The 16,014-nt window shown below is 39.5% G+C and overlaps 1 protein-coding gene across 1 annotated transcript in view; it reads right to left on the bottom strand.

Moving 5' to 3' along the window:
• Nucleotides 1-7,182: 7,182 nt before the first annotated feature.
• Nucleotides 7,183-16,014, bottom strand: part of NPAS3 (neuronal PAS domain protein 3) — a 401,776-nt gene continuing 392,944 nt past the window's right edge. The window contains exons 8-10 of the mRNA XM_057385383.1: nucleotides 15,182-15,329; nucleotides 11,983-12,098; nucleotides 7,183-9,586 (exon numbers count right to left, since the gene is read on the bottom strand). Of these exons, the coding sequence (XP_057241366.1) occupies nucleotides 8,277-9,586; nucleotides 11,983-12,098; nucleotides 15,182-15,329 (1,574 nt within the window). The 3' untranslated portion in view covers nucleotides 7,183-8,276. The remainder of the gene's footprint in view (nucleotides 9,587-11,982; nucleotides 12,099-15,181; nucleotides 15,330-16,014) is intronic.

Genomic DNA, 16,014 nt, shown 5'->3' with positions numbered 1-16,014 from the left:
TAATGGTTATTGCTCATGCTGGGGAAGTGCTGTGCACCCTGGGGTCTGTGTTTGAAGACATTCTGAAGATAATAAGGATGGGCAAAACCAGAAAAAAGGTGGTGGAAAAAAGAGGAAAAATTATGYCTAAAAGAAAACATGAAGGCTACAGTGTCATAAGAAGCAAATGATCGTGCCTACATGCAATCAGAAATTCCAGATATTATTCAGTGAAGAAATTTGTTTAGGAACTGAAGGGAGTAAAGTCAGGTGCACAAGTTGCAGCTCTTTTAGCACGGCAAAAGTGTACAGAGCAGCAGGSACCTTTCCTTTCAGGTAGGAGAGGGCAAGAATTAAAGCTTTTTCTAAGTGCCAATGAGCAATAAGAAGGCATTTTCTCAGAAACTGCTCTTATCCTGAAAAGTCCAAGATCCCTTGTTCCTTACTATTAGGGTTAATCATACCATTTAGGTTGTGTTTTCAGCTCTAAGAAATCTTTGGAGAATCCTAATTCCTTCCATTTGCTGTAATCTAAGGAGACTGGACTTACTGAGATGAAGTAATTCTTTGTCTGCTATCTCACATGCTGTAATAAAGCAGACCAGTAGAGAGAAATGAGGCACAGGAGAGACAACAGAGGATGCTAAGAGACCTCAAATTTACAGTATTGAACAGAAATTGGAGACTGTTTTTAGTGAATACTCACCTCCTTACACTGGAAACTTTCCCATCTCTTGTATGATATTAAAAGACGGTCTGRGAAAGCTGTCTGGGTGATACTGGCACTGCCATCACTTAGTACTGCTGTCAGCTTAAGAAAATACAAGCTTCGTATATCCAGCAGGGCTTTCATATTGAAGACCAGGCTGCCAGGCCCACTCCCACAGACCATGGGTGAGAAGGGAGTCTTTGCAGTCCTACTTATGCCTTTGCCTCACTCCTCACCTGTTTTAAAGGTAGGAATCTCTGGAAGGATCAGAGCATGCAGCTTGGTGAAACTGGGAAAAACTTTTTAATGAAACAAAAAAGACTTGCTGCTCTCTTAGTGTGTGACTGGTGTGGTACAGGATTAGAAAGGAAACGATGCAGGGTAACAATTAGTCTGACTCAACTGGTCTGTGGTTCATGCTATAGGCTGTGCTTTGTTATTTGATTATGAGTATTGGCTCAAAACTTTGGTCTTGAAGCCATTAAAGTCATTAGTCAAGCTCTCATTGATTTGAGCAAGACCAAGACCTGACCCTTTGTGGCTGTTCAAAGGACAGAGATAAACTTTTAAATCAATCAAGAGCGTAGACTCATTCTGCCGGGGTCATATGGTTAATACATCCTGTTCCTGTCATTTCCGCTATAAATCTGTGAATGCTTTTAAAGCAAGAGGAAAACCTGATTCCTTTCCTTTTGCCAGAAAATATTATGCTCCCTTTTATTAGAAACAAGAAAAACAAGGGGTCCTTTTTCTCAGGAAAACCTGTAATGGGAAAGGTAATCTCAATATTTCCATGTCTCTAGACTCAGTGGAAGGTGATTTGAGACAAAGTACTGGGGAATACAGTTTCCTGTCTGCAAAGCATGCAAACCTTTTCTCACTGACTTCCCAAAAGCCTTTCTTGGGTCCTGATGATCTTTTTGCCCAAGCATTAAGTCACTTGGTGTCTGCTAAAAAATCCCTTATTTTCCACATTGCATCTAGTGCACACAGCCCCTACAAGCTGGGAAAACCCTTATACTTCCTAGAAATGTAATCAAACTCACAGTTACTGATTCCATTTGTTTGGCTTCRGACCTGAGTCACTAAGCTCTATATATTTACTTCTAGAGCATGATGCTTCTAGAAATGTGAAATATATTATATGAAATAATTCTGAACTACTCTGAGTTTTTGTTTTGCTGAAAGACCCACCTCATGATAATTATGGAAATAAAAGCTGTTCTTCCACTGTTTCTTGCTGACTTTAGGATTCTGAACAAAACTGGAGGGGAGAACACCCAACTCAAATCAGGTCAATTAAAAGAAGAACTTTGCATCCTTGGCTGATCTCAAGTCTTACTGCCTTCAAAAAGACCCTGTTTGGTCCTGTTAGAGCCAAGAAGATGCTAGGAAGTCTGGAGAACCTTTATGATGAAGAAAGACTGAGAGAGTTGGGGTTGTTCAACGGAGGAGACTTCACGGAGATCTCATAGCAGTCTTCTGGTACCATAAAGGGGTTTATAAAAAAGAAGGAAGAGGGACTTTTTATATGGACAAATAGTGACAGGACAAGCAACAGTGCTTTTAAACAGAAACAGGGCAGGTTTAGATTAGATATTAGGAAGAAATTCTTTACTCAGAAGGTGGTGAAACACTGRAACAGGTTGCCCAAAGTTGTGGATACCCCATCCCTTGTAGTGTTCAAGGCCAGGTTGCATGGAGCCCTGAGCAATGTGATCTGGTGGGTGGCATCCCTGCCCATGGGAATGGGGTTGGAACTAGATGATCTTTTATGTTTCTTCCAACCCAAACCACTCCAATTCTGTGATTTGCTGAAAAAAATGTGGATGATTTGATAGGTTTTATGAAAACAGCTTCTGAGTCTCACTTATAAAAATATGAAGGAATAGATGAAAGAGAGGAAGAAAGGACCTTTATTATGCATATATACATTGGTACCACCCTGCCCAGTCTGAAAGGCCAACTGGCTTTCAGAGGCAGCAGATCTGAATGTCTGTGTGCATGCATGTGCATGTTTTATAAATGGTTTGATCTTACCTGAGCATCTGTGGCTCTGGTGACATCCCATTTGTTAACATTTCTGTAGGGTCTTCAGAAAACTCACTGGGTAGATGACAGTTCATTAAATTAGTTGACAATGCATATCCAGTCTTTCCACCCTCCTCCCCCAGCCCTAAAATGAAAAGAAATAAATTACAAGGGTAAGAAGGGAAAATATTGTGCAAATAGCTCTGAGAGCACTGACACATTTAAACTAAAGCAGTTGCTAGAATCATAACAATAAATATGCTGTCAGGGGCATCACAGTTACTCCAGCGACACGACCACCGTGCAAGAGCACCAGTGCAAGCTGTCAGAACTGATTATTTAAGTACTCCTGAAATAGTTTTCTTTAAATTGTAACTTCTCAAAGTCATGATGTTTTGAAAAAGCCTTTTTCTACCTGCAACCCTTCAGGTAGCTTTTAAATACCTGCATACATCACCTCGCAAAACAAGTGGGCCAGGAACAAATTTTCTAGAAATGGTAGTTACTGAGATCAGGTTTTTTAGGAAATGTTCTTTGATGAAATGACTTGAGAAAGTTTGCCAACTTCCTGCCTGGCAAAGTTTTTGCTCAGATATTATAAAAATAGAAGCTAGGCCTATCCCAAAGAACCATTTTCAAAGGGCTCAACCGTTTCAAGCAATTGTTTTTGTTTATTAAAGTTGCTGCAGATAATAATTTAAAAAATCCATACCCTAGAGATAGATGAGCGCAACATCATCACTATAAAAACTCCCCATGAAATGGCCTTTCCAAAATTTTAATATACGAACTTCCTCATTCAACTGCAAATCTTAGAGTAGCCTGTTAAGTCTGACCATCAACTCCATGCTCTGATGCATGTGTAGGCATTACAGCTGAGATATAAAAAGCCCTTATAATAGCTCAGAAATGCCCCTCTCAAGCCCCTTCTTGGAATTAGTGGAATTAGTGGCTTTAGTTAATACAGCTTACCATTTATTTGGAACAGGCATGTTATTCTTCCATTAAGCTTTTTTTTTTTTTCTGGTTATTCTTTCGATCTGCATTTAAATTCTGTTTTGCTCTTGGTTGGCACTGGCACCCTTAGCTACCTCATAAACAAGATGCGTTGCCAACTGGAACATGCAGGCAGAGCTGAAAGCAGCGCTGCTAACCTCTGCTCCTTTCTACCCCCTGCAACTTGGAGTGGTATCAAACTCAGTGCTTGGAGCCTGGGAAGTGGGCATCCTGAACTGCTTGGAAGCTCAAAGAGCCAGACTTTATTCTATTAAGGTACTGGGCTGGCTCACTGAGCTGTAACTGTGCATATTTTTTTAAAAAATCAGTCCAGTGAGCCAGATTCACATGCTCTTCTTGAGCTGAGTGTATCTTTCACTGTAAAGAGTTGTGCTACAAACTGTGAGCAGTTTCACTCAGCATTAACAAGGCAAACAGAATCTGACCCAGAGGGACCGGCCCAGCAGCACTACTTTTTAAGTGGACATACAGAAGAAGAAAGATTGGGCACTCAAAGCTGCCTCTAGCCAAAATCTCTAAGCAACACTATCCTGATTTTACATGCTCCACATTTGCAATCTTAGAGACTGCATAATGAGCAAAAACAAAATAAAATATGGAATTTTGAAATTGTCACCGGTGGGGGAAGCATGGTAAGGAAAGGCAATGAATGAAGAACTGTGGTGGGTGAGAAGGATTCTGTCCCCCTCGTGTCCCCACCCCCCAGCTCTCCTCTGCACATGCAGCCACAGTCAGCACACAGTGATGGCACCTGGGGTGACACCTCCCCTACCTCAGCTTTTCACTGCAAAGACCAAACCCACTTGGCCTGGGCCTTTTTTTYCAGGATTTATGCCGGTTGCTTCCTTTTTAAGGCCAGCCACTGTGTGTGGATATCTGTGTAATCAACACGGTGTTTGACTTTTTTCTCCCCCTTTCATTTGTGGCACCAAGGCTTTTTGCCTTGTCAGTTCTGCGCTGGCAGATGTTTCTGTCCTCAGCTGGCAAGGCAGAATGTCCAGCAGCACAACACCCAACTACTTACAGGTCGCCACTCTGGGAAAGAAAGTACACATTTAAATGAACCAGCAGCCTAGGTAGGATATAATGTGACTGAAATTTCACTGTAACACCGTAGAGTACAAAAATGAAAATATAAAGTGCATTTAAAATGATTAATGTAAAAAAATTGACCTCTTCCAGTGTGCATTAATCAAGAAAAAAATGCACACTTTTTAAGTGGTTAATGTTGCAGGTCCATTATTCAATTTTGATAATGTGCATAAAAATGCTCAATATGACAATGAGTTGGGGTAGCTGAAAATTTAGAATGGTGGCAAGTTTGATGTAGTATTTGGATTAGCATTCTTAACCTACATCTTGACAGCTTCTTTTCTTCATTTCACATGTGTTAATAAAATCTTGCTTTTTCCTCTTTGACTTTTGGTTATTTTTTTCTTGTACTTTAGTTATTTTCTTTTTTTTTTTTTTTTTTTTTTTAAACAAAACAATTAAAAAATACCTGCTCAAACAAATACTACCAGCATTCATTAGTCAGGATGGTTATATGTAAAAGAAATGATGCCAGATAGTAACAAATCCAAGAGAAGTTTATTATGAAAATGGCACCTGCGGGATGAAAAAAAATTAAGTTACATAAAGACAACCATGTATGACATGTATGAGAATCTACAAAAGTATAAAAAGAACCCTGTTGTAAATGAAGTATGTACATTTCTGATTTGCAGCATTATCAATGATCAATGAAAAAAATGTTTCAAATAAGCCAGGCACTCAAGAAGTTAGATTCGTTAGCTTAACACAAAATAAATGTACCATAGCTGTCACTTTTTAACATTTTAATTTTTTTATATTGTAGAGTTGGTAACACTGCTAAGATTTATACGAACAGAATCCCTTTCCCCATTATTCAGCTACTTGGCACCAGTCTCCTCATAAAAGATTTCATATATTTGTACAAGAAATAGTTAAAAACACAGACACAGTCTTCACAGGTAATGAAGTTTTTTTTTCATTTTGTAATTTTAAACACTATGGATTTAGACAGCAGCTGTGATTATCTGTTAGTTTAAATCACCAGAAATMATTTTTGACACAACACAGAAACATTTATAAAAAAAACCCAAAACAACAACAGCTGTCTAGCTGTTCTTTGTAGCTGATAGGTGCAGTCCTTTGATTGTTCCATAGCTAGAGCAGAGCTTCCRAAATTAAACTTTGAATTTCCCAATCAGCTTTCTCGCCTTTTTCAGACCTACTTAAATCCTTCCTATGGAACCTTTAAAAGCTCATTATTTAAATTTCTGGCGTCCAATTCCTTTTTTGCTATCACTCCTCTGTGGCTTGGACCTACTTCTCAAATTCAAAGCTACCGCAGAAATTGACTCAACGCAGCGAGTGATCAAAAATTCGAAGGACAKCTGAGTTAATACATTAGCATTGCACACATAAGTGAATACATATGACAATTCTAAGCTCAGTTTCCTTTTTAAACAATGCCAGTTGACCCTTGAAAGAATTTCCTGTCTCACTGGTAATAACTCTATGTATTGCTCTGCCAGCCTACCTAGGAGAAAACCAAAGAAATGCACCCTCTGCTTACAGTTCGAGCACAAGGACTCTGGGAATGTTAACAACTGAGGCTATATGGCATCAATTTGCTTAATATATCTGAGCATTACTCTGTAGTGCATTGTGGGGTACACTGGAAGAGTAAGTCATACCCAGAATTCCTCTGTGGGAAAAATGGCTCCATTAACCTTGAGCTAGTTAAGAGTCTTTTATCTCTGAGAGTGAAGAAGAGAGAACGAGAGAGCAAGAGAAAGAGAGAGGGGAAACGTGTGGAGGAGGAGGGGAGAAAGGAAGGGGGAGAGAGAGGTTTGAGAATACACAACAGCAAAGCAACAGCAGAAATTAAAAGGTATACAGACAGTGGAAGCAGCATAAGGTGACATTACAGAGGAAGGCCACCACACAAAAACCACTAACCCCCAAGAATCACTGGTTCACTAGGACTGCAGGAATGGGACTTTACCACTCCGGACTAGAGATAAAGCACAGAGAAGACAAAGGACAAAACAACTACATTAGCTTAGTATATACTGCATATAGTAACACACATTGAAACTGCAATGGGACTGACAGCCAAGGACACTTACACATTGTACACATTACAGTTCTCACATCTGTTATTAGATGCCTTAACAAACAGCTGCCAAAGATGGAGTGGAAGAAGAATTTATATTTGACAGTCATTTGGAGTGTTTGACACTACACTGTGATTTCTGGCAACAAAGACAAAATAGGAGATTTCTTTTCTTTTCCTTAATGTGCAGTTTTCAGTTGTAGTTATCTATTTCAAGCTTATTAACCCATCCTTTAGTTTTAAAACATATTGGTTTCAACACTAGAAATAAGGAAAAAAAAAGCAACAAAAAATACCCAACTCAAAGAACAGAAAGAAATTTACAACCTTCCCTCTATAATATTAAATGAAAACCAAAAAAAACCATGTTAAATAGTTCTTCTGTTTTTTTTTACTCTGAAGTGTTATTTGATGTTGTAAAATTAGCCTCAGTTACACTGAGAAAAAAATAAAGCAAAACAATATGCACCTAAGAAACTGCTCCTCGCGTCAATTAAATTGAGTTTTTTGTTTTTAAGCACTTTTTGAAAAAGGCTTCCTGACCCATTTAAATTTGATGTGAGGCTATGCTTGTTAGTTTGGAGGTAACAAATTTTAAGTCCTGCAGCAAATGTTAATGAGGGCTTTTGTCTTAACTAACCAAGGAGACTGCAGCACCCCACTATAAACCAGTACGGAACACATTCTTTCCAAAAATCCAGCCCACAAGCTGCATATTGTATGAAGACATTACAGATTAATAAATGATAGCACCATGGTTTTAGAAATTAAGTTAAAGTTTCAGTAATTAACATTTAGTCCGACTTTTTAACATTCTAGTCACAGGCCAGAAATTAACTTTTTAAGAACCCAAATTATTTTATGTGCAAGTAAGAAAATCTTAACCATAAAAAGAGAATTAAACTCTGCATAAAATTCTAAAATACTATCCCCTATTTTAAAGGAATTAGAACAAAACCCCCCTTTTATTTGACTTAGTCAAACAGGGCACATTGTTTATGCTTGTCTCTTTTAATCTTGATCATATCAAGATCATTTTGAAGTAAAACCAATGGTTGTCACTTTAAAATCTCTTTACCACAACACTGAGTATTCTATGGCAGAGGCATACACATATTAAAGGCATCTTAATAAAGATGCAAAGGAAAAAACACACATCTTAGAAGAAGACAAAATGGCAGGCAACTGGTACTTCGACTCTCTGAAGGCAAAAATAAAAAAATATCTTTACATTAAAGAATAAGTCAAGTTAAAGAGAAAGGGAATGAAATGGGGACCATCATATTGAGATAATAAGCTGACCTGCTCAAATTCAAAGTGCTAGAATTAAAGGTCTAAATTAAAACATAGTCTATGCCTCAGAGTATAACACTGAACACAGTATGTGGTCATATTTCAATCCTCTTTCCGTTCCAGAGTCTGTGTAGTGTGAATGCCATTGCTGTACACAGGAAATGGAAGAGTGGAAAAAAGTCCTTCGGCAGTTGTGAACACATTCCCTGCAGGCATTTGGGTCAGGCTGGCCCCGCTCACAGCACTTCCAAATGGTCCCGACATGTTGAGTCGGTGAACGTGGTGGTAGAGCATTTCCATCGGTGTTTTAGGATCCAGCCCAAAGCTGGGGCTGTTAACATCAACAAAGTTAACAGCATGGGTGTTGGGGAGGAGGTTGCCCTGCATGGCTAAAGTAACTTCAGCTGGAGCATAGCGAATAGTGCCAGTGGTGTAGACCCTCTGAGCAGCAGTGCTGGTCGCAGCAAGGGTTCCCGTTACCCTGTGAACCAAAGGAAGCACCACATTGCCTGCTTGTAACCTCTGGAGGGCTTCCAGGTCCCCAGTGTACAACAAAGAGTTGGAAGTTGTGGGACCTCCTGGATGTTTGTCCCTTGGAGATGCTGAAAGTGGGGGTGACAAAGGGTCAGAGGACACTGGAGCCAAGGCCGAGTTGGATGAGGTGCTGAACTGAGTTTTACGGCTGGCAGTATTTTCAGTCCCTGGCGGGGTGAGAACAGAGTCTGGAATGGAGACATGTAAACTACTGCTGGCTTGGGGGGAAGGGAAGTGCTCGGAGCTGGGGGGCTTGGTCATACTGTAGGGTGATTCATTCCTTGAGATTTCCCTGTTGGGTGGGTAATTCCAAATACTGCTATCATTATCAAAATTGATAGGTTCTGAGATTTCTGTTTTAATTTTGAGCACTGAGGCACTGTTTGGTGACGAGAGCAGCTGGGGCTGGTCCACCAAAGCTGAGTCAAGTCCATTTGGACTCGAGGTGCTTGACAGCCTTCTCCGGGTCATGCTGCCTCCCTTTTGCTTTTTTCTCCTCTTCTTCCTCTTCTGATGTTTGCTGGAAGACTGGGCATTTACTTCACCTGCACTGTCTGAGTCCTTGGCACTGTCGGAGGTCAGTGATTCACAGTTCTGCAACCGCAAGTCTGACTCGCTCTCGACATAGCGCTCCACCTTGATCTGCATAGAGCCAAGAGTGCCAAAACTGTCCTCAGGGGCCTTTTGATTCTCGAAGTCTGAGTTTTCAAAGCTGTCGTCACTGTCCCTGCTGTCCTGGTTGCTGGAGCTGTTCCCATCATCATTACAGTTCATTTCATTGTCTGACTGATTTCCTGACTTTTTCCTGTCGGATTCAGGGTCTTCACTGTTTTCTGACTGGTTTCCCTTCTCATCTGACTTTGAGTTCTCATTGTCCTCTGGAGCAAAACGAAAGTGAAACAAACCATTAGCAACAGACACATAATATTATAATCCAAGTCCAGATTTCTATATACCAATGAGATTGGGTTTACTTTAAACATTTTTAGTAAAAGGCATTCTCTTCTGTAGAGCTGCATTTTTTTTTCAATGTTGTATTGGAAGAGTTTTGATCACCGTGAACGCATCCAACTCAGGACTGTTAAAACACTAGAAGCAGGCCATATGTGCATAAATCTAAATGAATAAACCACTTAAAATGAATGAATAAACCGATTTATTGTTAAAACAATTTTGTTGTGTTGCTAGACTACCTTCTCGTATTCTCCTGAAGGATAACAAATGAAAAAAAAATACAGAAAAAATAATTGGCCAGTGAATTAAATTCTTGATTGATCCAAATCACCTAAAGACCATTGAAAACAGCACAGCTACAGCACTGAGAAGCTGTCACTCTTCTTGCCTGAATTCATTTAATTATAATTCTAATATGGGTGAGATAAACACTCTAGCCCACTGGACTTGCAGAGCCAAAGCAGCTTTGAGACTGAATATGCTCCATTATCACACTCTGTTCAAAAGGGTCACGAAAAGCTTCAGGAAACCCCAACCTTTACAGACCAGCCAGAAATCTTTTGTTGGCTAATAAAAGATGTTTTTCACTCATCACAGCCAAGTACTACCCTTTTCAATATGCTTGTTTTAGGGGGGCAAGGGCAAGGGCCAGTCTTCCTCTAAAGATATTGGTTACTCCTGGAGCCATGTCAATACCAAACAATGTCCCAAAAGTGCTGAAGGTGGGTTTGACAGGAAAGCTCCCTGAGCATTCAGGACACTGTGCTTCACAAGTCACTTGGCAGGACTTTTGCTTGTGTCAGCAACAGCAGAGAGACCCTTCCTTTTGAAAAATAAAACCCATAGGAGCAAAATAGCTGCCGTGAMCCCCTAAGTCTCATTCAGCTTTTTGTTCCATCTAGGACTGAATTTCTCCTAAAATTTTTTCTCCCTTTTTTTGAAGATGCTTTTTTTTAAGACTCTAGTTTCTAGCTGGTGAAGAGTGGGCTCAGGGTGAGGTGGTCTAAAGCTGGACAATATTTGCATGGGTTTATAACAGAGCTTGAACCAAACTTGTTGGTTGCATCCAAAATGCTGTTCCAATGTGTCTTCTGTCTTCCAAGATTCAGACACCTCCTTCCAAGACCTAGATATCCATGCACCTTTGGAATGCTGTCTTGCTCTGCGTCAGCTTTGGAAGTCATGAATTTACATGTACTTCTTATGTTCTCACCTGGAGAACTTCCAGTATAAATGGGAAATGCAAGCTGTTCCCCACATATGTGTCATTTGGCTATTTAGGAACAAGACAGCATGAAGAAAACACTGGGAATGGGTGAAGAGATTCCCAATGACGGTGGTCAACAAGCCTGCACATTGACTTAAACAATCAAACCGAGCTGTCAAAGGAGAAATAAAAGCAAAAAGTGAAAGAGAGCAGCCATATCATATAATATTATAATATTAAGGCCTCATCCTCCTCTTGCTTTTTCTCGATTTATACCACTGTAATCCATTTTCTCCAGACTTCTTTTGGTTGTTATTATAGGCATGAGAGAAAAATCATCTCTCTATCCATTATCATCTCTCTATCTTGCACACTACAGCTGAGTAACATCTTTACTTCTTGGGCCTCAGGAAAACACACTTCTTTCAATGCCAGCTGATTTGTACCTGTGCCTAGGTAACTGCTATCAAAACTAACAGGGAATGTGTGAACCATCTGTGCACTGGACCATCTGTAGGACTAATTTACACATAGAGTTTGACAAGTACACTCAGCCTTTAGAAAACAGCTCAAGTCCCAGACTTAAAGAGTTTAGAAACAAGTTCTTGAACCCATACCTTATAATTAAATGAAACTTTTAACCCAAGAAAACTCAAATTTTTCAATCTTCACTGCCCCCTAGTGAGACTCTTCAAGAATGTATTTATACAGAAAAAAGTAATGAAGATTGACAGTAGACACCTCTGCAGAATGTCTGTCTACTTTGGAAAGAGAAGAACTAGAATTTTATCCAAAAGTTTCAATCCCAAGTCCTCTGCACAARGTCCAATACCTGTTCATAAGCACAGCTGGGAAATGAAATATTGAGTTAGGTATTGTGTAGGCAAGAATGCATAGAGAAAGTGAAGAGAAATTCTGAGGGAAGGGAGACACTGTGGAAATGCTACAGTCATTAAAATATTTTACTCACGCTTTTCAATTTAATTTGATATATATATGTATTTTTTTGTTAAAATGGAACAATACTTGAGAACTAAAAGCAGCTGGGAAACTGACCATGTGGCTCTCATGATATGAACTCCTGTGGGTGTAAAGGCACATCACGTGTGTTACCTGAGTTGTCCTTTGAGTCCGATTCAGAGTCAGAGGTCTCCGACGATTCTGAGGTTTTCTCTGGCAGATGAGGAAGTTGTGCAATATCCATTGGAGTGTCCTTGTACTCTGGGTTACTGAAGAGGACACAGCAAATATAAATGCAATTGGTTGATTTGCAGTTTCATGATTTTTTCCTCTTTTCACATCAAAGTTCAGGAACAAAGAGCATAAATAGGAAGAATAGCAGAGTAAACACAGAAACATATATTTTTGGCTCCTCAGAGCTTCACAGCAGGAATTTTGTGAAGGTTTGTTTTAATACTGCAGTCAAATACTGTTATTGACCGGGTACTAAACCTGGTTTGATTCTAGTGAAGTTTTAGATCTATCAAAGCATTCTTACTGAAGTGGGACATCATGGCTTGTGTGATATCTAGCAGTAAAGCTACACTGTGTAATCATCCAACAACAAAATATCCCGATTTCGATCCGATTACTGTGCTTGTGAGGACAGAGAGTTTTAACTTTTCCGATCTGTTTCTCTCCCACTGGCAATGTCTATTAGAGTTATCTCTGTAACAATGTTCTCTATCAACCTTGCCAAAGCCCTTTCAATACCTGTTTTTCTCAACATTCCAGTTCTCCACACCTTAATCAAGCATACCATGCATAAAGTTATTAAGGCAGTGCTCAGCTAAGGCTAATGAAAGCGACCACCGCTCCAAAGAATCTGACCAAAAATTAGATAAAAAAGGCTATATAATTTTTAAACACTACAAACATGCATCCACATCAGCAAGAAACCAAAAACAACCTCTCTAACTATATGACAGATRCACATGTGCATGTTAAGATGCATATGTTAGGGATAAAGAACTGTCAACACACCCATTATAATCATATCTTCATCTGCTCATGTGGTGCTCACCTGTGACTTGTTAGCAGTGAACATGACTGCAATCTAAAAAAGCTACACTGATAGAGAAATGGAAAAAAATCCCTACAACACTGTGCCTTTGCTTGGTTTGTGTCTTTTAAAATGTGCTCCTTTCCTAAATCCATGCAAAGGCAAGGAAACACACATAGCTAAATATAAGTGGCATAGGAATATTATAAATAAGAAAATCTTTAATAATTTTTGAATAGGTGAGCATTCCCATGCAGTTCAAACCCAAGCCTGGTGACAGAGCAGAAAATCCACAGTCCTGTGTAAAACAATACAAGGCAGCTCTGGGGGTGCAATGACACTGTGCTCACATTCAGCCTGTTAGCGTTCACTGTGAAAACTCAGAGTTCACACAGCTCACGCTGAAATGCCATCTTACGATTATCATCTTTATGGCTTTGTCCTGACAAAGTGACTTTATTCCAGGGCTGTCCCAAATTTGCCCCCTCCAAGCAAAAGACGTTTGAGGGCTTTCACACTGTGAATAACAAGTTGCTAGAACAAGAACAGCATTAATCCTCCCTGTCACTATAATTAGTCTATCCTTTTACAGACAGCTGAATCATACTTTCTAATGCATGGAAATATATACAGACCAGTACTCCTGCTAARGGTACACCTAATTATGCCTTGATCTGTTATTAAAATATTGTTTGGACATTTGGATCTTTTGTGGATTCCAGTACTAGGARAAATCTAAATTAAAAATACAAATTCAGTGAAGATGTTAGTATTTCTCTGACAGACTGGTGAATGGAATGCCACAGAAAAATCAGTTTCTGGAAGGAGACCTGGGGAAGATTACCCTGTTTTTCTTTTCTTAGGTATATTCTGCTTGTAGAGAAAAGTTTGTGGACTAGGTTCACCATTTYGCTGAAAAGCAGCAAAGGAGACAGAAGCAGCTGTTCATAATTCTTATGGACCTCTCTTTATAGCTACAGCTGGAAATATGGGAACATTTCTGGGCATTTTGAAACAGTGAAGCTGTACTTCCAGTTCAGAGTTGTCAGCCTTAAGCTGACCTCTTGAATTGCTGCGTTCTGCCTCACACTTGCAAAAAAGAGACAAAAAAATATCAGTATAAGGATAYATTCAGAAAAGTCTATGCCCAATCACATCAGGCCAGAAACACRCAAGTCCCAGTGAAAACTCCACTGCTGTGGAAGGTTTCCCACAGTGCCCCTTCAATGCTCTCCTGCCAGGGGTTGCTTCCTTCTCTTCCCCAAAAGGGGAATCAAAAGCATTTCAACATGCAAGTTTAGGCAGGCACAGTCTCTTCAGGGCTTGCTGGACTTGGCATAATAAGTCACAATCTAACCCCTAGACATCACTTTGAACTCTCATGRCATCAAAGGGAATCTAACAAACCATGACAAGCAACTTAAAAGGAGAACAGGCCAGAAAATGACAATTGCATTTCATGACAATCTCAAGGTTTCAAATTTTATTTGTTTGTTTGTTCTGCTTTGGAATGAAACAGAAAATCTCCCAATCTTATTGAACATTTCCACAAAACAGGATGTGTTGAAAGGTATTTTCAGATGAGAAAGGTCAGGTTTATAATTCACTGTCTCTCAGTGACTGTTGGTTTTCCCTTGAGCTCTGCAACCAGTCCTTTAAAAATACTTTGGTGAAACAGAATTTCTCAGGGAGCAGCCTTTCATTCTAACCCATTATTACTATTTCTGTTCAAAATAGTTCTAATAGTTTAAAATAGTACTTAATAATGCTTTTATTTTAAAATCTTATTTTGCATTTTTCAGTGTGAATATTATCTGATGCCTACAGGAACAATAATGTAGTTTGAGGATATCGTCCGGAGAWAGCTCCTCTCTCTGGAGTAAAATGACAAATGCCTTTCAGAGATAACTTTTTTTTTTTTGACATACCAGCAGTTTGCTTCCCTGAATTTTTAATATCCAAATAAAACAGTGCCAAACACTTCACAWCAGATTTTGTAACACAATGACTGAAAGTTGGTGTGGATAATTTTTATTTTTAAGCTCAGGCTGGGTAGATTTCAGAGCATGCAATAAAGTGGTGGAGGATTTATTCCAAGGATAAGGCAGCATAATAATTCGAGAATRTTCTAGTGTGCTGAGACACAACAGATGCCTCAATAACTATAACAAAATGGCTTTTGAGGTGGACGATACAAGAAGTTCTCTTTCTTATCTTTCTCTAGTAGATTGYTTTTTCCCTTGACCTCCACCAACAGAGACAAGCAACAGAGACAGCAGTTTAGGTGACAGAAGTGACTGCAAGACCTACCTAAGAAGGTAATTGACCCAAATGATGTTCTTCTCACTCGCGTTCTTGGCATTGACAGCGATGGTGGCACTGGACTGTATCCAGATGTAACCCCCGTTCTTCTGCATCCAGCGGTAATACTTCGTTACACACTGACCCTTATTCAGCACTGGCGGCAAAATGCAAACAAAACAGAAGTGAGAATTGGGGTAAAATGGGGTAAAATGGTCTTCATTGCACAACTTGCCACGAGTGTAAGCAGAAGATACTTGGCTTCCTTCGGATTTAATGCCATTGAGATGACCTGAAGTTCAGCGTAATTAGCTACATATTTTACAAGTTTTTAAAGTAAAATTTTAATCTGCTTTTGGAAGCTCTAGTAGAAAAAGGAAAGTAAAAAAAAACAAAAACAAAAACAAAAACCACCTGCAAATCTCCATGGTTCACAGAATACTTATTGCTGTGTGGACATTTCCAATGCACTCAATGTCAAACTGTAAAAAAAGAAAAGGAAAAAAGGAGGCAAATTTATATGTGATTTATTCATAGCTCCTAGGTAGRCCTCTTTGAGATTCTGGATATTTGAAAGGTTTGGGAAGATACTCTACCCCTGCTGCTTTGATCATTTCTCCTTATTGCAGGCGATATCAACCACTGAACTTATACATCTGTTTCTTTGATCTTGTCAAACAGAATTTACAGTTCTCAGATGAACCAAATCTCCACTGGTCAGTGGGGGAAAAGTCTTTGGAGAATTTACTTTCTGCCAGAGCAAAGTAAATCCACCAACAGGCTGAGAAAGAGGCCTAAGGGAGGCACACAATGGCTCGGTTAGAGCCAAAAAGTGACAGCTC

Source organism: Malurus melanocephalus, unplaced genomic scaffold, assembly GCF_030028575.1.
Source record: "Malurus melanocephalus ecotype Western Australia unplaced genomic scaffold, MMel_1.1 scaffold_0, whole genome shotgun sequence".
Lineage (NCBI taxonomy): Eukaryota > Metazoa > Chordata > Aves > Passeriformes > Maluridae > Malurus > Malurus melanocephalus.
Note: the sequence above shows the minus strand (reverse complement) of the source record. Positions and strands in the feature narration are given on the sequence as shown.